Source organism: Rhinoderma darwinii, chromosome 8 (genome assembly GCF_050947455.1).
Source record: "Rhinoderma darwinii isolate aRhiDar2 chromosome 8, aRhiDar2.hap1, whole genome shotgun sequence".
Lineage (NCBI taxonomy): Eukaryota > Metazoa > Chordata > Amphibia > Anura > Rhinodermatidae > Rhinoderma > Rhinoderma darwinii.
The window spans coordinates 103,422,758-103,448,219 of record NC_134694.1 but is presented as its reverse complement, the minus strand read 5'-3'; the positions used below and the strand labels follow the sequence as shown (position 1 = coordinate 103,448,219).

Sequence of the window (25,462 nt, the reverse complement as noted above, 5' to 3'; positions counted from 1 at the left end):
AACGAAAAAATAAAAGCCCCTTTGTCAATGTGTAGAATTTTGTTTCGTCTCTTCCCTTTTTCCCATCCCTTGGTTGAATGGATATGTCTTTTTTCAACCGTACTATGTAACTATGTGACCCTTGCCCTAACTTGTGGCCTATGAAACGGCCATAAGAGGGTGTTTCTTTATATCTTTACGGAAACCAATGTATTTTTGGATCTTCTGTACACAGTGCTTACTTGCTGGTGGACATAGACCGGCTCATCATAAATTCACAGGGAAAAGCTCTCTAAAAATGTAATTTCTGACTGCAGGATTCAATCTGACATGTATGAAAATAGTATGAAGATCATATAAAGTAGAAAAGAATATCCAGTTAAAGAGCAGGATAACAGCAAACATATTTTTTTTGCCAGCAACATTGTTTTGTGCCATTCATAATACTGGTGACTTCTTATGTGGCTTGGGCCAGCGCTAGAGCCCAGGTGTGACTGCTATCCCTGCCTCCCCTATGGCTACTGCCCTGGTAATGAGAATCATAAAGACACAGACATCTTTAGCTCGGTAGTTTGCTTATGTTCATATCATGGCTTTTTCATTCTCAGATTTTTTAGTTCCTCATTTTATGATTTCATGATAACACCGCACTCTATGATGTAACCTGTATCTCATGGATTGCCACATTCTCCTCAGTGCCTTCTTAGCAAGAAGCCTCACAAATGTAGAAAGACAGAAAACAACAAGTATGACTAGCAAAAACACCATCTGGCAAAACTTCCTGCACTGTTTTTAGCCATCATCTATCTATCTAGTAAAATAATTCCAGCCACAGGGCGAGCTCCAGGTGTATGTGGGCCACATAGACACACAGCTTTGGACTGACCCACCGGGAAGCCAGCGCATCCCCTCGTGGGCCTCCAAGTTAAAATTGGGCCTGGGAAGCGGCTAGCACGGCTGCAGTAACTCACTGCTCCTCTTCTGCTCCAAGTGGCCCAGTGTGGCGGGCAGCGCCTGGAGTGGAAGAGGCCCGGGGAGTGAGGAGCGGGAGTCTAAGCAGGCCTTCTGATCTTGGATCTGAATATTTTTGTTTCTCTGGTTTGGAGTCTGAATTTAGGGGTTTGGTCTGGGGTCTGAATTATATTATGAGTCTGAACTGGGGTCGAATTCATTTAGGGAATTTGGTCTAGGTTCTAATTAATTTAGGGGGTCTGGGGGTCACATTATTTAAGGGTCTGGTCTGGGGTCTGATTAATTTTGGGGTCTGGAGTCTGATTAATTTTGGGGTCTGGTCTGGGGTCTGATTAATTTTGGGATCTGGTCTGGGGTCTGAATGAATTATGTTAATGAATGTTAAAATGGTATTCGGGTTTTTAGGTGTTGGTCAAACCATCATGTCTATAGACACCAATAGGCAGAAAAACCAACAGGTTATTGCAAGGAAAATGGGCATTTCTGTTGAGAAGAGAACATCAGGTCTTCATCATCACAATGGCTGTTTGCATGGTTTGATGACAGACTTGATAGTTGCTATTTTCTTTATTGCTTTTTTTGTATGGATTAGCACCCCACTAGTCTGCCGAAGGTCTAAGAAGCGCAATCACCAGTAATCCCAGATTCCCAAACAGCCATATACCTTTTCATGTTGCTCTAAAGCATCTAAGATAAGAAAGGAAGCAACTTTGTAAATAGTTTTGATTTGAAATATTCTACTGTTTTCGTATACAGCTCAAATGCAGACCTATGCTTAATTTTTTTGTTGCATTGGAGCAATAAAAAAAATTGTTGCCAAAGTGTACAAAGACTTAGGCGGGATTCACACGACAGGGTCCCGCCGAGCCCGAGTGTCGGCCTGTAAAATCGGACAGTTCCGGGCCGGGCAGATCTGGACAGTGACATCAGCGGCAACTCCTGAAGGGGAATCCCCATGTGTTCGGGGATTCCGCTTCAGGAGTTTTCCCAGATATGGACAGAGACATCAAGCGCTCTGTCCAGGAGCGGAATCCCCGAACACACGGGGATTCCGCTCCTTCAGGGAGCTAAAATGGAGCTAGCACATAGCAGAGCGGGGAGATACCTCCCTGCTCTGCTATAGTGGCGTCGCTACAGTAGTAGCAGCCGCAGCAGCAGCAGCTGCTAGCGGCGCCATGGAAGGTGTCGCCGGGCCAGGGCGTTTTTAAAACAAGCAGGGGAAGGGAGCCAGCGCAGCGCTCCCTTCCACCTGCTGTACACCCGGGCCCTGCCACACAGTGTACAGCCATTCGTCCGAATGGCATAAACTCCTCCTCCTCACATGCACTCTGCGCTGTGAGGAGGAGGAGATAGAGCGCAAGCGACGGAAAACCCGGCCATCACTCGGGACACATTCCGGTGATGGCCGTGTATTACCCGGCCCCATAGACTTCTATGGGAGCCGGGCGGCCGGGTACGCGGCCGAAAATAGAGCATGACCTATTTTTTGACGGCCGTCAAAAATCGGTCGTGTGAATAGCCCCATTAGGGGTCTATTATTCCTAATGCAGCCGGGTGCCGGCCGATTTATGAACGGCCGACACCCGGCCGGGAAACCCTGTCGTGTGAATGAGGCCTTAAATAAGGTTGTCTCACCAAAGATAACCCCTTCAATATGAGAGCTGCCAATTGTGTCCAGCTCTCAAAATCTCCGGCAAACAGGCCACCACAAGGGAAAGTCCGCCAGAGTGAGAGCCTCTGCTTGCTAGTGGTTCTGCACCCTGGCTCATAGAGGGGGTCCTGGGTGGAGGGTTCCTCGATGATGTCCATATCTCCTAATAAAGCATATAGACATGGGTAGTCTTATCAGGTTCTAGAGAAACCAATAGGTTTCTAATCCTGGACAATTCTTTACAATATTTCTTATTAGCAATTTATTTTTTTATGACCAGTATTTTTAATAAAACTACAAATGAGCAATTCAGATCATGGTCAATTGGACAGTCAGGTCAGATTCACTCGTACTCTGCACTGAAGCAATGCCTGGTTTCTGCTGCACAGTGGCATCATCAGCACAGGGCAGGGGAAATGGTGCCTCGGGTGTTAGGATTAGGATCCCTCGGTGTAGTCCAGTGTTGTCTCTTTGCCAGCTGTGCTGAGACAGCCCAGTCAGGTGGGCCAAGTGTGCTGGCTCAGCGCAGCAGGCAAAGAAACAAAGGTTTAGGATCAATTTGAAAAATCACAAAGAGAAAAAATTATTAATGATTCATTGCACAACAAGTTCACAATATGATTGGAACATTTCTGTACAGTATGAGCCCTATATAATATATATATATTTTTTAAATTATATTAGGTTTTAATTGAATAGGTCTAGTGTTATCCTCCATTTCCCAGTTAGTATTCCAAAGCCACATTCCACCAGTCGCCGTGCTCTAGTAAGTCTATAGTTTAAATTTTATTTTCTTGTAGTTGAGCGCACGGCTTGCATATTGTTTAAAGAGGATCTGTCACCAGTTTATTATTTCCCTATCTCCTAACTAATCTAATAGGCGCTATGATGCTGATCACTACAGTGTGATTTGTTTTTAAAAACGTTATTATTTGCAAAGTTATGAGCATTTCTCTAAGGCCTCATGCACACGACCGTAGTGGTGTGCACTGCCGTGATTTGCGGCTCGGACGGCCGTGGAGTGTCATCCGCAGGCCGTGCACATGGCCGTGTGCATTTATTTCTTTGAGCCTGGACCGCAAAATACGGCCGTAATAAGACATGTCCTATCCTTTTGCGGGCCGGACTCTTGGGCAATGCACAGACCGTGGAGACCACAGTCGTGTGCATGGGCCCATAAAAATGAATGGGACCGCAATTCACTAGCAGATTTGCGGGTGAATTGCGGCCGCAAAAACACATTCGTGTGCATGGGGCCTTAATATGCTAATGTGGTTTTACGACGGAATCAATAGCTGAGTCGACTGCGCTATTGATTCCGTCGGAAAACCGGAAACCTGCCGGAATGGTGACGAACGGAAACCATTAGCGAAGTTTCCGTCACCATTGAGATCAATGGTGACTGAAACGAAAGCTGTGGTTTCACTTTCTGTTGCGGGGTTCACTCGACGGAAACCTCCGACGGAACCCCGGAACGGAAAGCGAACAGTGATGTGAACAGGCCCTTAGATTTTGTTCTGGTTTGTATAGTACTTCCTGCTACCAACATTTACAAAAATAAATAAATGAATAAACAAAGATAAAAACGGATCCGTTAAAAACGGAGTATAACGGATGACAAACGGACACAAACTGAAAGAAAAGAGTTAGTTTTTTGATGGATCTGGTAAACAGATCCGTAAAAAAAACCACAATATTTTAACCTCCGTTGTATTCAGTCTGGCTTCGTTCACATATCTGTTTGGGCTCTATTCTGATGTTCCCTCTGAGGTTTCCGTCAGAATAGAGCCCTGACTGACACAAACAGAAACCACAGGTTTTCGTTTCCATCACCATTGATTTCAATGGTGACGGATCCGGTGCCAATGGTTTCCGTTTGTCCCCATTGTATAAGGGTTTTGACGGAATGAATAGCGTAGTCGTCTACGGTATTGATTCTGTCAAAAGGAAGGAACCCTTGCACAAAGGAGACAAACGGAAACCATTGGCACCGGATCCATCACCATAGAAATCAATAGTGATGGAAACCTACGGTTTCCGTTTGTGTCAGCCAGGGCTCCGTTCCGACGGAAAGCTCCGACGGAACGGAGCCCTAGCGCAGATGTGAACGAAGCCTCAGTCTGTCCTTTTTTTTATTTTTTATTACAACGGATCCGCTAAAACGGAAGGCACAATGCAGATGTGAACTCAGCTGTTGTATCTGTGTCCCCGTAAATTTAGGACTGTCTCTGGCTGCAGATCTGAAATTCAGTGTTGTATACTAGTACTTCACCACAAGATGGCGACAAAGGAGAACCTACAAACTGCAGAAGAGGCATCCAAGTATTTTTGTAAACCTGCCTGAAGAAGGAGCCTGTGTGCTCTTAAAGCCGCATATATAATTTTTATGGTTAGCCAATAAAGGTATCATACCTACAATACTTTTGTCTTTTTTGACACAAAAGTATTTAACTTTGCTGATTGTATGGTTAAATTGACGTACAATTAAAGTAAACGCGCAGTTATACAACCTGTCTGATTAAAAATCTTTCCGACCGGTGAAAATAATATATTTAATTACTATATTTAAAACATGTTGTTTTATTCCAGACAACAGCTGATTTTTTCCAGTTCTTGGAGCCTGATCTAGTGGATATATGTCATGTCCATGGCCGCGGGCCATCAGGCTCACTCACCTCCTGACGGCCGCAGCCATGGGTCTGCGAGCGCTGGCCCCAGTCTCCTCTCAGGAGACGTCAGTGCTCATTTCCGCTCACCTCGGCCGGGTCCTGTAGGGTGCGCGCGCACGATCGTGTCCGCTCTTAAAGGGGCAGCGCGTGCACCGGACTTTAATGTAAAATTAGCCCATGAGTACCCTGGACTATAAGTAGGGCCCAGCCCCTTTCTTCCATGCCTGAGCGTTGTTTGTCATATCCTAGTTTGTCTATGCAAATGGTCTCCTAGTGTTTTCCAGTTCCCAGTGTTCCCCGTACCTGTATCCTGTATCCCGTGCTATCCTGGTCACGTGCCATGCTGTGCTGTAGTCGTGCTGTGCTGTATTCCACGCATGTCCTGCTACTCTACGCCTGACGTCTACCTGCTGCCCAGTCCGAGTCGAGCCTGCCTAGCTACTGTCCGAGCTGCCACATGTACACTATACGAACTATAGACTGTGACCTGCGCCCCGGTTGGCGAGCTGCCATACCGCCAAGGCTGTATGGCCCAGTGGGTCCACGAACCCAACGTGACAATATATAAGTTCATGCAGTTTTTAACATAGCAATGAAGGCTAAACGGGCATAACTGGGAGAGGGGGTTATTTGGGCAAAAATTTTAGTTGGATCTGAAGGACCCAAAAGGTCCCTCTGCCCCATAAGAGGAGGCCAGTACTAGAAATGATGCATTATGGTTGATGGGCCCTGTTTCAGAGTTTGCATTGGGGTCTAGAATCTTCAATTTATATGACACAATGATGTAACTGTTAGGCTGGAAATAGCCATATGTGTCAGCTACACTAGCAACTGTACTGCAACAGTCACAATTAGGCCTCTTCACATTGCATTATTGCCTTCTGTCAGAGGTAGACGGGATGGCTCATGACATATACCTGCGACGGAAGGCTGCAGTATATCCCACTGTATAGGCATACCGTTGGATACGTCATCGGAACAGCCAGGACTCCATCTCATTCTCCATGCAGAGCACTACCTGATGCTCTGCCTGGGAACTCCGGCCCTAGCGAAGCTCCTGACTTCACTGTCCATATATAGACAGTGACATCAGGAGCATCCCCAGGGCCAGAGTTCCCAGGCAGAACGCTTCCCGATGGGGAAGGTGGTGCAGCCTGCGGCCCTGTGCGGTAAGCTCAAAAGAGATAACTGTCCATATATATGGACAGTTATGCCACTAGAGCTCCCCGAAATATACGTTTAACGTATACCTGTGACTGTCATCTGTCAGCCTTAAGCTCACATGTTAAAAAAAAAGTAGACTGCGCGTTATACGTTTTTTTGCGGGTATATGTAGCATAGTCCAGTTCACTGTTCCATCTTTTTTTTTTTTTTTTTAACGTATACTAAAGGACACTCTTTTGGCCTCTGTCAGGCTAATGGAGCCCTATGGGCATGTTGAGAGCTTTCCCGATGCGCACAATAAAACGTAGGGCGGAAACGTGATCTGAAGGATGCCTTATGTGACTTGTAATGTGATGTGTGTTTTGTAGACACCTTATCACTTAGGGTATGTGCACACACAAAATCAAAAACGTCTGAAAATACGGAGCTGTTTTCAAGGGAAAACAGCTCCTCATTTTCAGACGTTTTTTATTCAAAGTCGTGTTTTTCACTGCGTTTTTAACGGCCGTTTTTGGAGCTGTTTTTCTATAGAATCAATGAAAAACGGCTCCAAAAACGGCTCAAGAAGTGACATGCACTTCTCTTTCACGGGCATTTTTTTACACGGTCGTTTTTCAAAATGGCCGCGTAAAAAAATGGCCCATCGGAACAGAACGCCGTTTTCCCATTGAAATCAATGGGCAGATGTTTGGAGGCGTTCTGCTTCCGACTTTTCGGCCCGAAAAACGGCCGAAAATAAGCCGTGTGAACATACCCTTGTAATTCAAGTGTGGACTTATTAAAGAGGACCTGGACTACCCTGTATACCACGCTTCCAAGAGTCCAAAATCTGTCCAAACTCCATTCTTTTGACCCAATCCATATAGATCCCTGTTGAAGCCAGCTATTATTTCTAGTAACTCTCAGTTCTTGTTTTAGCTGGGAGATAAACTGCAAGATATGGAATCCGTACTAAACCTTTACAGTCTCTTAGTTAAGACCATTTGTTTACAGATACAGGATATTTGCAAATATCATTGACTGAACTGTGATTAATTTGTAATCCAGTCTTAAAGGGATTGTCTGGTTTAAAAAAATCTATTTTCAAATACACCATTTTTTAGTTAATAGGGTGTGTTCCCTAGTTTTGGACCTCCATCAATAAGTTGGAATGGAGAGTGGCTACAAAGAGCTTCTCTCTTGGAGGACCTGGATCGTGTAATTCTTAGTTTCTCCAGTGGTGGCACTGCAGGGGAAATGAACATTTACTGCTGGGCTACATCCACAAATGGCAGCTGATCGCTGGGGTCCCAAAAATGGATTGAAAAGAGCAGATAACCCCTTTAGACCCTTTAGCACTTCAACGTTAGAATGGTGATATATTGAAGGACTGGATGATGGCACTTTTAATATTTTAAACTGACCCTTATTTAGGATGACATAATTTGCTTTAGTTACGGTGCATTCAAATATGTATGCTATTGAAGCACAAATGTGTACTGGGCCTTACAGATCTATATCTTAATTAATTTGCGAATTGGCAATAGCTTTTGTCTTCCTACCGTTATGTCCGGTCTCATTGCTCTGTCCCTTTATTTGCTACTTCCACAACTGAAATACCATAAACATTAGTATTGATCCCCTTTATAAAGGGGATGTCTCATGAAGACAACCCGTTTTTATATGACCTATTAGGGTATATTGGCATCATAGAGGGGGGTCCCCACTCACAACCCCCCTCTATGAGCCAGAAAGGAGAGCTGTTCTGTAAGACCATCTTCCACTGTAGGTCATGTCTGGCCTGACATGGCTTCCTGCAGGGATACCAGAGGATAGAGAAGTCAGATCTGCGATAATCTACTAATCCCTGGGTCGGCTTCTGAATAAAAAGCGTTTTTTTTCATTAGACGCTTGAAGTCTTAGACCAGTGCATCTCAAAATGTTTCTACTAGGGCCTCACCAGCTCGACCATTGCGGCACTTGGGCCTCACCACCAGTGGTTGAAGTTCATACCAAAATGTGGAATTTTATTTGTCTCCTGAATCCAGTATTACATTAAAATATGCACAAAAAGAATCAGTTCTGTTGGCAAACCAGAGATTTGGTTCAGCCAGAGAAAGGACTGTGCAATATTTAATCACTTATGTGAAAACTGCCTCCAAGCTGTGCCATAAATTATAGTGGATTTGCACAGTCATTTCTCTGCCAGGATCTCTGGAACATTTGGGGACTTGACCGCTAGTCAATATATAAAAGTCTATCATGGGAAAACACTTCTAATTACTATTGTAATAATTGTATCTATAGATGGCAAATGCTCATTTTAGCTTCAGTATCCCCCATTTCATCAGTAAACCGCATCGTAGGGACTGTTCACACGGCAAATTTTCCTCCTCCCATTCACTTCAATGAGTATTTGAGTTGGAATCTGCCCGAAGATCGGTCAGGAGGCTTCTTTTTCCCGCTAGCTGAAAAAATCCATTAGCGGGAAACAGAAGATTCTGACTCCCATTGAAATGAATAGAAGGCAGAATTTTGCTGTGTATTTCTGTAGCGTACAAATACGCTGCGGAAAACTTTACAATACAATCCTATGGGAAAAATATTCTGCAACACAAGAAATTAAGAAATCTGTCTGAGTTGCGAAATACTTTCCCCATAGGAATAAATTGTAACGTTATCCACAGCGTATTTGTACTGGCAAATACGCCACATGTGACTGCACCTTTACAGGGATTCAATGGGTAAAAAAAGAAAAGGATGTACTGTATATATTTTTTGGAATGGGGTAGATTTTTTTCTTTTACTTTTTTTTGTCATTTTCTGCATACGTTGTCCTATTTATTTGGGCGTATAATAATAATAATTTTTTACAAAAAAAAGATACGTCATTCAATTAGACAAGAAAGAAATGCAGGAGACAGTGAATTGTATGGGAAGCGCAGTGTGGGAGAGGTTTACATTGGAGGGTCTATGTACATGGGAGGTCTGTGTTTGATTTGCACATGGGTGAATAGCTGAAAGGCTTCCAGGCGCAATACTGTGAGTTTTACAAGGACCCCTCCCTCCTCTCTGGCTGAAGGGGATGGTGCAGGATTGTGCTGTGTCAGTCCAGAGAGGTGCAGCTGAGACGTGCTCTTCTACAGTCATCATGCAGCTATAGGAGCATGTGGAGGAGATGCATGTAGTGGACCCCAAGATCAGAGCCCCCCAGGACTGAGGACACACACAATCAGCCCTTTGTATTATACTGGATCCTTTCTTAGCACATGTGAAGACGCCAAATCTGGGGCAGGGAATTTTATAGTTCTGGATCTCTATTAGAGGTCAAGCTGATCTCTATTTCTGCTGATTAATATCACAGATTCTTGTAACACGTGAGCAAATTACAACCCAGAACTGACCATTTGGGACTAGTCTGCTTTACTGATTGAGTTGCATTGAGCAGGACTGACCAACAGCCCAGGACTTTCAACAATGGCTGCAAATAAGGTTGGAAAAAGACTGATAAATAAAAACCATTCCCCATCCAGGAGCAGGGATTCAGGACAAGCCATACAGAGGAGACAAGCCCGGGTGACAGTCAAGTATGACCGCAAGGAGCTGCAGAAGAGGCTGGATGTGGAGAAGTGGATAGATGAGAGCGTTGAGCAGCTGTACCAGGGCAGGGTGAGTGGACGGGGGATGATATTGTTCAATATGAGGGGGCAGGAGAGAAAAATGTACTGGTCAGAATTATGTTTCGTAATTTTGTGTTATTGCGGAATAATATCTCCTACTTTTAGATTGGGGTTAGGTGGACTCATGTGCAATACAGGTTTTGCAACTTTTTTACCCCAATATTTTACATGTAATCTCTTTAGACTGTCGCAGATCTAGTCCATTACTATTCTCTCCTGTGAGTTACGAGGGTTGCTGCAACAACCAAGGAGTATAAAAACATCAGGAGCAAACCGAGGGATAAGAGTCCCTAAAATCCTCGGCTACACTGCGACAGAACATGGCGTATAATGTTGCACCCTACAGCAATTCATGTAGTCTTTCATATATGTGTAAGGGCTTATTCGCACTTCTGTATATCGAAACCGTATTCCATCTGTTTTTTTTATTGAAAAAACGGTGACCATATTTTTTAAATGGTTTTATTCACTGTTCAGTTTTGTTACAGGCATTGTTGCCTGGTGTGATTTTTTTTTATTTATTTTTTTCCAAAACGCATCCTGTTCCAACGGATCCGTATTGGTACCTTTTTGTAGCCCATAGAAGCCAATGGTTGAATCTAAAACGCATGTTCTTTTTTTGAGAAGTTCACATGTGGGTACTTTTTTTTCTGTTTTTTTTTTTTTAAATCTGTATTTGAGAAATATTACAATAATAGCATAAAAATAGTTGAAGGAACAAATACAGACAAAAAAACAGACTTTATAACAAAATGAAAAAAAAACGATCCATATTGCATACTTGATCTGTATTTTTATACGCAAGTCTGAATGAGCCCTAAATGTATCTTTTGCACAATGCAACACTTGCAAGCCATTGACATCAATGGAAACCGTGGGGTCGGACTGTAGCACGGTATGCCCATTCGCTTTAAGAAAAAGTGAGCCAATAAATTGTAGACCTGTATGTATGGCTACCATCAGGCCTGACATTAGGAGTGTGCGACATGTACTGTTACACAGGGCGCATCACCTGTCGTTACTGAAGGAGGCAACATTGTCCCTAATGGCTTACATATGAAGCCAGAACCTGTGGACAGGTACTTGGATATTCTGCTACTTCATTTCCTAGGTTAGTGGTCTCCAACCTGTAGCTCTCCAGTTGTTGCAAAACTACAACTCCCAGCATACCCTGACAGCCGTTGACTATCGGGGCATTCTGGGAGTTGTAGTTTCGCAACCACTTGAGAGCTACAGGTTGGAGATCAATGCCCTAGGTTATTGATTTGGTGGTGTATTTAGGCAACTATCTGTAATATTTGTATACTATGATTGTGTTATTTGAGCACTACATGGTAAATCATAAAGGGAGCATCAATGAAATGTACTGCTCAGGGCATCATCCAACCTAACGCCAGGTCTGGCTATGATGCACCCAAAGTCACTGTGTAGCCTGAGCCTTAGGCCTTATTCACACGAGCGTATTTCACATTCGTATTATGCCCGTTAAAACAACGTACGTCGCACAGACCTATGCATTTCAATGGGGACATTCAGTGTTTTTCACGCAGCGTGTGTCCGCTGAGTGAAACCGAGTTCTGTCCGTGATTCACGCAACAGTTGCTAAAGAAATGATGAGAAAAAGAAAAACACCTCCTTCAGTTTATTTGGCTGACGTAAAAAACGCGTGACACGGAACTGCAACGCAAGAAAAACGCATTTTTTACGCGCGCAAAACTGACACGTTCGTGTGAATAAGGCCTTAAGCTGACTAGATGAAAGCTGGCGAAAGTGGCTTATTTTGACCATGGCAAATTATTGACTGATGCCTGGCAATAAGATGATCGTCATTGCCTAAATCTATGTGTGTGTGACTGATTATAGCTGACTGCTTGTTACTTTGCATCAGCACATTTTATTTTTCATATGGCAGTTCAGTGTGTTGCTGGTTGGATTGTTCACTGGGGCAATGTAATATTACATGGCGGTCATTCAGATGAATGGCCGTTGAAGTAATACAAGGACATCTCCAGTCCACCAGAACAGGAGCCGCTCGTATAGAGTGGTTATTTGACCTGGTTTATAGAGCAAGGGTTGCCCCCCCCCCTCTATAATGTCAATATGCTGTAATAGGGCATATGGACAAGGGATGTCTTCATGTGACAGCCCCTTTTAAAGGTGTTTTCCACAATCGGACAACTGATGACCTGTCCACCGGATAGGTCATCGGTATATGATAGGTGTGCGCATCGATCGGCTGCCTGCGGGCACCGGATGTCGTTCTACAATATGTAGTGTACGAAGCCGGAAGCAGTTGGCGCTGTACATTGCATAGTGGCCGTGCTGCAGAACTTCAGCTGGGCCGCTATTCTGTGACTGGAGCCAACTGCTTCCAGCATGGACATACGATGCCCGGAGGCAGCCTGAGTAGCTGACCGGTGCGTTGTCCGCGTGTCGGACCCCCCACCGATCATATACTGTTGACCTATCCGGTGGCCTGGTAGTGGAAAACCCCTTTTAATGGCAGTGATGCATGTTGTGACAGTTTTATCAAAGAGCGCAAATGCAGTCATAAATTGTCGCAACATACAGTATGTCAATAAAGTAGTCTAGCTTTAACTTCGCTAAAATGACGCCACATTTGATAAAATGTGGGCCTATATGTTCTTATTCTCCATCTGCGGTGGAACTACAGCTCCTAGCATCCCCTTATAGTCACAGCAATTTCTTTAATCCATTGTTGTTCCCCATGCAATTAGGTAGTCAAGTATTTAACGAATATTCACAGGTAGTATAATGGGCGAAATCAATGGTGTCAACTGTCACGAAGATATAAAGACTATGTAGAAGACATCAGATGGCTCTTTTGTCTAAGATTTTAAAGTGCACCTATTATTTAGACAAACTGACATGTTGTAGAGAGATGTCAAAAGTTGTGATAGGTGGAGGTCCATCTTCAGCTCTCTGAGTGCATCCAAGGAAAGCTGACGATATTCAAAGGAACAAGACGCTCAGCGAATCTCTTGTGCTTCTTTGGTGTAGTGAGTGGTGGGGATATCAGGACCCGGACCCCACAATCACAACTTCTGACATGTTTGGAAGTAATAGGTGCACTTTAAGGGTATGGGCACACACACTAATTACGTCCGTAATTGACGGACGTATTTCGGCCGCAAGTACCGGACCGAACACAGTGCAGGGAGCCGGGCTCCTATCATCATACTTATGTACGATGCTAGGAGTCCCTGCCTCGCTGCAGGACAACTGTCCCGTACTGTAATCTTGTTTTCAGTACGGGACAGCAGTTCCACGGAGAGGCAGGGACTCCTAGCATCGTACATAAGTATGATGCTAGGAGCCCGGCTCCCTGCACTGTGTTCGGTCCGGTACTTGCGGCCGAAATACGTCCGTCAATTACGGACGTAATTAGTGTGTGTGCACATACCCTAAGATTCCAAATTTCAGCTCATCTATTGTGGTGGAGGAGAGACGGACAACTACTAGACACCTCCGGAATCACTTATGTCTGTAGAAAAAGTACAAAGGGACAGCTAAAGCCAATCTTGTAGGAATATTTTTCCCTCCATATCACGAGTGTTTGGTAGCCATAACCACATTTTGATGTCTCGCTGCCATCAGAACCTGCCTGACTTTCCTCTTTGACCTAGGCTTGGATTTATACTCCTTTTTAGTTTGTGTTTTATTCTATTTCCACCTTTTTTCAGTAAAGTTCGTCCTGTCATCATATTTTCTGCTACAATGTGTTCTACTCCAGAACTTGAGATCCTGCTGTGCCAATGACAGCCATAGTAATTGTACTGACTACTGAGGGAGTGTATTGCACCAGATGCTGGCGGTCGGAAGCTCAAAAGAACATACGATTTGCTTTGGTCTGACAGACGTTGGAGATGACTTGGCTTTCTACAGACCCGAATAGCACATACGTCTTTTATTATCGTTACATGACCTTTATGCTCCCTCTCCCCTACTGCTTGTAAGGTCTTGTTCACATAGTGTGTTTTTTGTTTTGTTTTTTCTTGCAGTTTTTCATCTTGTTTTATATAACCAAAGCCAGCTCTGGAACCAAAAAATTGACTAGTCTTTTCCTTTTGTTAGCTCGGCTTAGGCTCTACTTCTGGTTCTAGCTAAAAGACTAGCAATGACGCGGGGTGCATTCATAGCGGAGGGCGGCTTGACTGGGGTAGAAATGTGGAGGCTTGTATAGTTGAGATTAACAAGCAGGTTAGAGGTACGGTATGTATAGGGGGTTGCAGTGTGACTGTTAGGCCACTAGGTGGAATATTGGTAGTCAGCATGGGCAGGGAATTTATAAGGGACTAGAAGGAGTAGTCAGTTAGTTGTGGTGCCAGGAGCAGGAAAGTTCCCACCAACCCTTTGGCCTGTGGGACATTTTAGTTGTGGCAGCATTTGGGTGACGATTTGTTGGTTGGGGGAAGGGGTCCTTGGAGGCAGAAAATATTGGCAGGTGCACAAGGAAAGGGTCAGGCATCAGAGCTGTTGGTAACATGCAATATGTGTGAGTTCCAGGAGGGGATGCAGTCCCTGGGAGTATATTGATTATCTATGATTTTGGTTCCCTTCGGTCAGCTGTGGTCGGCTAAGGCCTGATTCACACGAGCGTGTGCGTTTTGCGCACGCAAAATACGTGGCATTTTGCGTGCGCAAAAGGCACTTTACAGCTCCGTGTGTCAGCCCCGTATGATGCGCGGCTGCGTGATTTTCACGCAGCCGCCATCATTATGACACTCCGTTTGAATGTTTGTAAACAGAAAAGCACGTGGTGCTTTTCTGTTTTCATTCATAGTGTTACTGCTGTTGCTCGAATCACGCGCGTCACACGGAAGTGCTTCCGTGTGCTGCGTGTGATTTTCATGCACCCATTGACTTCAATGGGTGCGTGATGCGCGAAATACGAACAAAGAACGGACATGTCGTGAGTTTTTCGCAGCGGACTCACGCTGTGTAAAAATCACGCAACTGTCTGCACGGCCCCATAGACTAATATAGGCCCGTGAGACGCGCATGAAAATCACACGTGTTACACGGACGTATATCCGGTTTGTCTGAATAAGTCCTCAGGGTAAGGAGACTTTACTATGGTTAGTAAAAGGTTATTCTGACGGAGACGACCTCAAATGATTACCCCCATTATATAGTCGGGCTGTCTTATGTTTATATTTTTGCATATTTAATTAGCAAACATTCTTTATGTAAATTATTGTGAGTTTATGATTTATTATTTCATCAATGTGACTGCTATGGCCTTTCCACAACAAGGATTCAGTGTTTTTTGGGGTATTGGTGGTGATTGTTAAAGTCGTGTGATCGTCTTATATCCATCAACGTCAAGAAAAGTCATTTTAGAACTGCAACAAAACTCGAGTGTGTGAACAAAGCCTGATACTGTTATATACTAGTTTCAGTATTGTGTATATATAAACCAGAAGGCACTGAATGAACTGTGCTATGTCCCAACCAGGAACCTATATATGCCTAATACTGAATGTATTTTAACAACAAGTTGGGGAGAAATGGAACGGCAGGCTCAGTCTTCACAGGGTTTGTTTGTAGTCTCTTACTATAGAGACACATTGATCTGCATAGGAGCTGTATACACAAAATGGTAGGACATTTTTGAATCAAGACTATTTGCAAAGTTGCTTAATTTATTTTTTGATGCATTGGAGCAATAAAAAAAAAACGATAGCAGCTTTATCAGTCATTTATACAGCAGCAACCTATGCTCTGGCGCTCCACGAGTAAATAAAAAATCATCACCACTTCCTGTCCTCAGCGGAGCTCGCCGTCTATTCCGGGGTACATTGTGTACAGGTTTCATTTCTGTTTGCCTTGTATAAATCAATTAGAATTTGTATAATTTTCTAATTCTATATACTTTTTATTTGTGCTTAGGCATGAATTCCATTGTGAAGCCGGGTCTCCAGTTGTTACTTGAGATTCTGGAGGAGTTCAGGTGACAGCGGCCTAAAGAGACATAGATTTTTGGATAGATTTTCAGCAGATGGGATTTTTTTTTAAAGGAATCTCGTGTCAAATATTGATCTTGTGGAGGGGCAGTGAGGGATTACCATTTCTGTGACAATGGGCAACAAATCTGAAATTGTGGATTGATATTGTATATAGACGTACAAATAATATACTTTTATACCGGCTGTGGAAAAAAAAAAATTCTTGTTTAATGCTACAGGGCCCTGGGGCAAAATCTATACCATGTGCAGTAATTGTACACTGTGTAGGATCTATATACCGTCCATTATTAAAGTCATCATTCAGTTGTCTAAATGTGCAGTTCTTGCATTATAAGGCTTTATTCACACGAGCGTATTTTATGTCCGTGTGCTGTCCGTTTTTTCCGCGGACACCACACAGTCCTATGAAAATCAATGGGGCTATTCAGACATGCGTTGTTTTTCACGCAGCGTCTGTCCGTTGCGTGAAACTCGCTGCATTTCCTATTCTGATGCGGCGTTGTTGTGCACCACACAGCCCATTGAAGTTAATGGATGCGTGAAAATAACAACGGATGACATCTGTGTGCTGTCCGTGTTTTTCACGCATCGGTTGCTAAAGAAATGAGGACAAAAAAAACACCACCTTCAGGTTTTTTTTTGGCTAACGTAAAAAAGCGTGACATACGCATGACATACACGCGTAAAAAAACGCAGACGCGCACTGTACACGGATGCCACACGGAACTGCAATGCAAGAAACACTGCGGTTTTTTTATCTGCTCAAAACGGACACGTTCGTGTGAATAAGGCCTAACTGCTGGAGAGGAGTAAACACTTAACAGGGACGTAGCCATCGGAGGGCTGGTGGGGCATGTGCCCTGGGTGATGGGTGTCAACACACAACCCTGCCTTAGCCAGGGTATTTAGATCCAGGTCTAGGGCAGTGAACGGAATATTTGCCCCAGGTGAAGACCAGCTAGCTACACTTCTGCGCATAACATTGAAGTGTTTGTTTTGGTAGAGGGGTCCATATACCTTTTATGATCTGCTATATCGGCAGCGTAAATCTTGTCAATCCTTGTGGTTGCACGTGTAGAAGTACACCGCTCCGTCTGTCTGTATATAAAGAAAATCGGCTTTGTAAAATGTCTGCCATGTGAATGCCCGAAAATTGTCAATGCTAAAGGCCAGCAGCAAGGATCGTCGATGCCCGCTGTTTATTCAATATACTTTCCCACTGGTTGTCCATTCACCTAAGATCACAATAATGTAATGTGTGTATATATATATATATATATGGGTGCTAGCAGATCCTGCAGGAACGCCGTAAGAGAAGATTGGCAGTGTTCTATTTTTGGTAGATCCCTTTTTTGCTTTTCCTGGGGATGCCTCTATTGTCCCCTATCTGTTCTATAGACACATTGGGGTCATCAGGGCTGAAAGCTTTCAGCTAAACAATTGTTTGGCCAATCCATGTGGCCATTTAACATGAATTCCTGTTTTTTAACCATGGTGATGTACAGGAGTGGCACCCAGACTTTGGGCCACATGGTCTACTTTTTGTATAGGCTGCATATGTTGATCTACCAACTGAAGTGTTTAGTCTAAAGGTGACCGTAGACATTATACTGTATATTTGTTGGCTGACCCCACAGAAATTGTTATTTGGGCAGTCCTATCTTGTTAGAAGGGTCTTCTCACAGGGTGTACTGCTGCTGGGACCCCCGGTGATTGACTGCTCACTCAGGCTACTAGATAAGAGTTCTGAACGGTGAACCCCCAGCTATTAAATATCATATTCATTGTATAGGTCATAGAAAATGAACATTGTTTGCCGTTCACATGCTGTTAAAAAAATAATAATAATAATTATCCAGTGAAGGGATCACATTTACTTACATAGCAGGTCGCCAACTGGTGTTCAAAGTGTGTATAGCAATGTGCATGTCCACCTAATGAGCGGATTGCTGGTGGACACGCCTGTCAGTCACTCTCTCGGGTTAAGTTCACGCGTATCGTAAATACTACGGATTTTCCGCAACGTATTTAGCTGCGGGAAATCCGCAGCATAATACGGTAGCAGCAGAGTGGATGAGATTTAAACAAATCTCATCCACACGCTGCGTAAATGACAAGCGGAAAAAAACCACTCAGAAATTGACCTGCAGTGCAGTTATGTTTAATCCGCAGCATGTCAATTGTATATGCGGAATTGCTGATTTTTTGTTGGGGGTTTTCGAACTGAATTCAATGGGGAGGTAAAACCTGCAACAAAAAGCAGATGATTCGAATTTTGCGGCAGGAAAATCTGCGATTTGCAAAAATAAAAATATTATACCTTCCCAGAATTCTGTGCTGCTTTGTCCAGGCAGGCATCCCGGGATGACTTTTTTTCCCATGTGACCGCTGCAGCCAATCGCAGGCTGCAGCTGTCACATGGGATGTAACGTATGCTCAAAATCCTTCTCTGGCGTTTATTTAACAAACCATGACCATAATATATTTCGATGTAGGAGCAGCGTGATTCCAGCCCATCATTTACAATGTTTACAATATGATATGAATTTGGATTTCATTTAGCCAATAGCCTATAATGACAATGTTTTGTCCTGAACCAATCATAGGCTTAGAAGACGTCTGAAGTGTCAAACTATGAGTTCCCAAAATATACCTAGTCATAGATGCTAGGAGTCAGACTACCCCCTCCCTTATATTAAACAAACCTCTTCCCCAAGGCTAGAAAACAGGCTGACCCCTCCCTTATGGTAAACCATGTCCTTCTTCCAGACTCTTCAAGGACGATCGGCTGCTTATCACACAAAAATAATAAAAACATTCAACCCGACAACACATAACATTCTGAATTGTTTCAGACGATGCTCACAGATATATTAGCTTTTTATCAAACCTTATTAATCTTAAAAATAGCTCCCTCTGGCCACAAGATGGATTCCAACATCCAAAATGGTCGCCACCATACAAGATATCGTCTATGCAAGATGGAGTCCTTTAAATATTTCATTTTAATCACTTTCAAAAGGACGCTTCTGTTTTCCACAGCGACACAAATTTGGTGCAGTTTTTAGCCCAGAATTCCCTATGGCCGCCTAGGCGGATACGCTGTGTACTTTTACACAGCGCACCTGCCCTGTGTGAACATACACTCACTCTGATTAGTGATCCTCTGTATACTGCTGAGCAACCAATAGAAATCTCTTTGTACCCTGCTTGTCAGGGAAGGAGCAGAGCCTCTTCAGTAGCATGGCAGTGTAGCTGAAAGGACCACTTCTGCAGGGGAAGTAAGAAGTATATTGTCAGTCTCCTTCCCCCTTTAACAGCTGATTTTGCTCAAAACCCTTCCCCCAGCAGTGCAGATTAGCAGCAGTACCAAGGGGGACACACTTCAGATTTTTTTGCTTCAAGGTTTTTCTTTTCTGCTAGAAACACTTCAAATTACTTTAAAACCACCAATAACAGCATTTGATTACTTTTGGTATGGAAATTATTCATGGGAACCCCCTTAATGTAATATAGTCACACTCCACACCTTTTTTTCTAATGGCCACAATTGGGGGAGGATGGCAGAGTAAATGAAGCGTTACATGGTCCTCCAGAACAGGCAACTATGCTTGATACAGCTCCTAGCTATGGCAAATAGACAGGACTCAAGAGGAAGAACCCCCTTTGTCATCTTAGAATGCGATACCAGGACATTATAAAAGGGTTTACCTAGAACCATCACTCTCCGCACTGAAGATTGGTGGGTTCCCCAGTCTTTGTGAGATGGTGAAACTCTTTATATATTTTGGTTGTTGTAGGAACAATGGAACCCAGCGTGAGCTGACATTACGGTCCTGTTCCCTAGGAATGCATTGTATAGTGTGTGTGTGTGTGTGTGTGTGTGTGTGTGTGTGTGTGTGTGTGCACTTCAATGGATTTATGACTTATTGGCCGTTAACTGTAACTTCTGTGGGATCCCCATATAAGTGCCAGTTTGTCACTAGTTCCCATGTCTGACGAGTTCTATAGGAGAAATTAAAAGTTGCATTATGTGATTTGTCGTGTGAAGCTCTAGTTGTAATTGTTCAGTTCTAATGTTAGAGGACCTGTCACTAGGTCATATAAGTTGAACTGGTTTACTGACCTGAATAGCGCTGTCTCCTTAATTCCAGTGTTGTTTGTTTTTTATGTTTTTTGTTTTTAAAACCAAATTTTTATTGATTTTCAAAACTCGGCATATTTACACATAAAGAACCAAATAAAGTAACCATTTAAACAAACCCCCTCACCCACAAAAGTCCAAGGACTCCTAGTATTTATATCAAATTGCATTTATGAAAAACAACCAGATCTAAGTTTCTATAACCGGTACCACCACTAAGCATTGTATACCACTTCTGTCACGTACTCCCTTCCTGCGGCTCCCTCGGTCTCCAGGACGTCGAGTTACTCGCTCTGGCTTTGCCCGGCCTGGCAGACTGAGACAGTCTGCAGCCAATAGGAGCTCAGGAGTGTCAGGCCAATCAAGGCCTGGCTGATGTTCCTGAGCTCCCGCCCTCTCCATATATAGTTCAGCCTGGGGGCAGTAGGCCTTTGCCTGTAATTAGTGTTTCCTAGCCCTGTGCTTTCCCTAGTTACAGACTCCCCTGAGCGACCTGCATTTTACTCCTTTGTTACCCCTGACCGCGGCTGGACTCCTGACTTTTCTTTGCCTTCTGACTTTTGTTTTGCCGCACTCTCCCGGTTTGACCCTGCCTGCCTGACTCTGCCTGCCTGACTCTGCCTTTTGCACTCGGACTTGTCCGTAGCGCAATTGCCCTGCCTCTCCCTCCGTGTACTTCCCAGGTGACCCTTTGTTTCGTACGGTCTCTGTCTTATCTGTTTGTCAGTTGCACTTGTATGAGTATAGGGAACGCCGCCCAGTTGTGCGCCGTCGTTTAGGTCGGGTCGTACAAGTAGGAAGGGACAGAGGTTTGGGAAGAACAGGGACCTCACGGTTACCCGTGTATTTGTTCATGACCTCTTCTCTCTTAGTTTCTAACGTTTCAGATGACCAAGCGTACCAGCAATGTCTCTAGTCAAGTACCATGACGTGTAATGAAAAGGAGCCTTTTTTTTTTTCCTGGATTCCCCCGTTGCAGAGATATGGCCCACTGTGGTGTTGGCTCCCTTTATGCTAATTTGCTGTAGTTAGCCAACAGGGCGTTAACTACCCTCAAGCTGCCTTCGCTGATTGGTCAGCATTAGAAGCGGGGAAGCTAGCTCCATCCCGTTGGCTAACTACAGCAAATTTCTGCTTTTATTATTATTATTTTTTTGTCTGACTCCTATGTCCTGGTTTAGTGATATTTGCCTTATAAGCTAAAGGATCAATTCTGTCAAATAGGTTCTTCTTGTAAACCTGGCACATTGCCACATCTTGTGGGTACAGAACTGGTCAGTTTCCTCCTTCTGCCATATAACATATTCATGCATGCACATTTTATAAATAATTCATGTAGTCTCCAGCTCTGAACAGCTTTGCGGGGACATCTATCCATCTTCCCGTGAGCATGGATGGACACTTTGTGTATGTGACATTAATCAGTGTCCCTTGAGCGGCATACCCCCCCTCTCTGAGTGTCAGATCCATTCTCTGGGGGCATTGTCTCATTATCTGATAATTTGGCAGCTGGGTCCATCTTTGTTCACTAAGGGATGACAAAGTGACCCACGCTGGACATTTATTTACCCTCAGTTTCACCCTTCTAGCATAATTTTTATTTTTAACACATGTTTATTAATGTTACAATATTTAGATTTGGCTAAAGATATACATTGATGGCCATCACGATGGTAGACTACACTAGCAGTCGCGATGATGCAGCCTATATATGATGATATATAACTGTAAGTGGAACCATCCCATTTCTGTTGCTTAGGTTTCACATACTGGGGAGATTTACTAAGCTAAATGTGCTCAATTTGCACCAAAGGACTGATGTACGTACATGTCTTGTGCCAGATTTATTATGTGTTTTAGACACTAATTTTGTCTCACTAGACCATTTTGAAGTGTCCAGAAAAGGGGCATAGCCAAAATTTTGGCGCAACATATTTGCCTAAAGTTAGCCAGCCAAGAAGTAGCATCTAGGAAGATGCACCAAATTTATCATACAGCGCACCACCATTGTGATAAATTTGGCACGTCTGTCTAGTCAAGTTTTTAGTTTTCTATGTTTAAGACTGTAATAATCTTCCCCGATGACTTCTAGAGAATGCATTTTGTCATGAAATAAGGAAGCGATCGTATAGTACGAATATTGCCCCGGAGGAAGCCCGCATCTGAGTCAGGACATTTGCATATTGCACATTGTACTCCTGTGGTACTAGTCAATATATGAGGGTATCTGACGGAACTGGTTTTGGACTGAAATGTCTGGCCTATTGGTCTTCGATAAGAAGAGATGATTTTATTTCATTGGTAACTGCATAGCAAAGTGAGTTGGTAGGAATTGGAACTGTGCAACACGATTAAAGAGCAATTTCCGTCATTATTGATTTACATATGTTGATTCAGATTATTATTTTTTTTTTATACCCATCCATGCCCCAGAAGATTAGACCATAGATTTTAAATTGAGAGGAAATTGTTTAATACCTGTTTAGTAATAAGTTTTCTTCAACCTGCCAGAAGCAATGGGGGAAGGGAAGTGACCACTGCTTTGAACCCATTTCTAGATCAGTAAATGGTCTGTAACCTTTCTATGGGGCGCTGTTTGTAAAGACAAAATACATAAATGACTATCATAGAGGGGAAAAAATGTGGGGGGGGGGGGGTATAGGGAGAACAGAAAGTTGAATGAGGAAAACAAGGAAGGATAAGGAGAGGGATCATAAATAGTGATGACTACGGTCATATCAATTATTCAGCATCAAATATCCAAATATAGGGTCATGAGTGCGTGAAGGAAATCTAAACTTTTAAGGAGAAATCTTGTAATTGCGACCATATAGCCTGATATTGAGTGACCTTGACTTCTATGATCTATGCTCAGAGCTTCAGATGTCTCTAAATGTGATCATCATTTTCTGGAAAGGGACTCCTAGCGATTTCCAGCTTATATGATCGGTGGGGGTCCGACACCCAGACCCTGCACCGATCAGCAGCTCTGGCAGCCTCCGGGCGTTGGAAGTTCGTTCCAGAAGCAGATGGCTCTGGTCTCGGCATAGTGGCCGAGCTGTGCTCCTATTCAAGTAAATCTAGCAAAGTTGCAGGTCTACAGCACGGCCGCTATAAAGTGTACGGAGCCAACTGCTTCCTAGACCGCACACTGCATACATTGCATAACATCCGATGTCCAGAGGCAGCTGATCAGTGCAGGGTCTGGGTGTAGGACCCCCACTGATCATATACTGATGACCTATCCTGTGGAAAGGTCATCCATATGAGAAAAACATCCTGTGCCTGGACAACCCTGTTATGTCGACAACGGCGATAATCTGACACAGAGCTTTAATTTCGCCGATATCCGTCGTCTCCAAAGCATTTGAGCTATCGGACATATCCACCAAATTTGACTTAAAGAGCCCATTTCTCCTCATTCAGAGAAACCTAGATTGTTTGGGATGGTAAGATTTCAGCTAGTCTAAGGGTATGTTCACACGGGCTATTTTCTGAAGTTTTTTGGGAAGTAAACAGCCCGAAAAATGATTGAAAAGTCGGAAGCAGAACGCCTCCAAACATCTGCCCATTGATTTCAATGGGAAATACGGCGTTCTGTTCCGACAGGGCGTTTTTTACGTGGCCGTTTTTCAAAACGGTGGCGTAAAAAAATGCCCACGAAAAAAGTGCATGGCACTTCTTGAGATGTTTTTGGAGCTGTTTTTCATTGACTCTATAGAAAAACAGCTCCAAAAACGCAGTGAAAACCGAGTTTTATTAAAAAACGGTTGAAAATCAGGAGCGGTTTTCCCTTGAAAACAGCTACGTACTTTCAGACGTTTTTGAGTTTGCGTGTGACCATACCCGAACAGGGGTCAGATACCATCTAGTCAGAAGTGTCTTTAATGTTATAAGAACTAGAGCAAGTGTGGGTATTCTCCCATATGCGCTGCCAAGTAATGTCACCAGGGACAGGGCCTGTCTACTTTTCCCATGCTGCTACATAGTAGGGGGCATCATCAAAACTCTAGTTCTGGTATTGAGAATATAACACTGAGATCATACTTTTTCTTTAATGTTCACATGGAATTATTTGGCGCTGTTTTTGACGTGAAAACTATGCCAAAAAACGGCCGTTGTTTTCAATGGGAGGTGGAGAAAGCTGTTTTAAAAAAAACGGGAGAAAGAGTCATGCTTTCTTCAGGCGTTTCCATCCCTGATCTCCCATCGACATCAATGGGAGGCAGAAAAAGCGGTTTTCGCAGCATTTTTTTGTCCGCGGCGCTCAATGGCCGTGGCTGAAAAACGCGGCAAAGAGTGCAGGCAGGTCAAAATCTGCCGCAAAATTCCTGAAGGAATTTTGAGGCAGATGTTTTTTTGCCTGCGAACAGGACCTAAAGGGTTATTCTGCAGAAATTCTCAAACGTAGAACTGCGAGCTCCCGTAGAGACTTTAAAGGATTATGTAATAAAATGAGATTTGCAGATCTCTATAATGTTCCCTTAAGGATATATTTAGGTCTAATCTTAAGTCCTCAAAAGGCACGGGTTTCCTGTTTCGTATATGAGCTTGAAGATTGCAGTAAGGTAATTATCTATCCACCATCGAAAGGCGGTACGTGCTTGACCTGGAGGGAAATCTTGGTTATGGAATATGTTTTGTAACCAGGAAAGGTTGATCATTAATTTAAAATTGTCTGAGTATATTCGAGATGTAAGGAGTGCTCTACTACTCTATTCTCAACCAAGTTCAGGTGTGCAGCCCATGTTGGCCAGATAGACCATAATACTGCCCCCTATGGACAATATAAATTTGAAAAAGTTTCCATATCTGACTGCAATTGCTTTTTCTGGAAGAAATATTGATCTGATATTGAGCAGCTACTTTGCCCAATAATAATCCCCTGCAAATTGGGTCTAGAGTTCCTTTTCATTAATCCCATATTTTCCAGCTAATGCAATATAGTAAATATGTTCTATTTCAATTATTTGGCACCTAGTGCTCCCTTCAATTGCTTTAAACTGACCCATCACCTCTCCTGACATGTCCGTTTTAGTAAATACTTTGTATTCCCCATGAAATAACAATTCTGGAACATATTTTCTTAGAACTCTGTGTTGTCGTTACTCTCTAGTTCCACCTAGAATTTTTTTTTTAGAAATTGGCAACTGGGTATTACCATTACTCTGGCCAAAGGGGTGTATCCCTACAGTCTCACTCTGTCAGCACCGATTGGACATTGTCAGTCTATG

At 43.5% G+C, this 25,462-nt stretch overlaps 1 protein-coding gene across 1 annotated transcript in view; it reads left to right on the top strand.

The window, feature by feature from the left end:
* The first annotated feature begins 9,470 nt into the window (after window positions 1-9,470).
* Window positions 9,471-25,462, top strand: part of PPP1R14A (protein phosphatase 1 regulatory inhibitor subunit 14A) — a 33,087-nt gene continuing 17,095 nt past the window's right edge. The window contains exon 1 of the mRNA XM_075836058.1: window positions 9,471-10,083. Within this exon, the coding sequence (XP_075692173.1) occupies window positions 9,892-10,083 (192 nt within the window). The 5' untranslated portion in view covers window positions 9,471-9,891. The remainder of the gene's footprint in view (window positions 10,084-25,462) is intronic.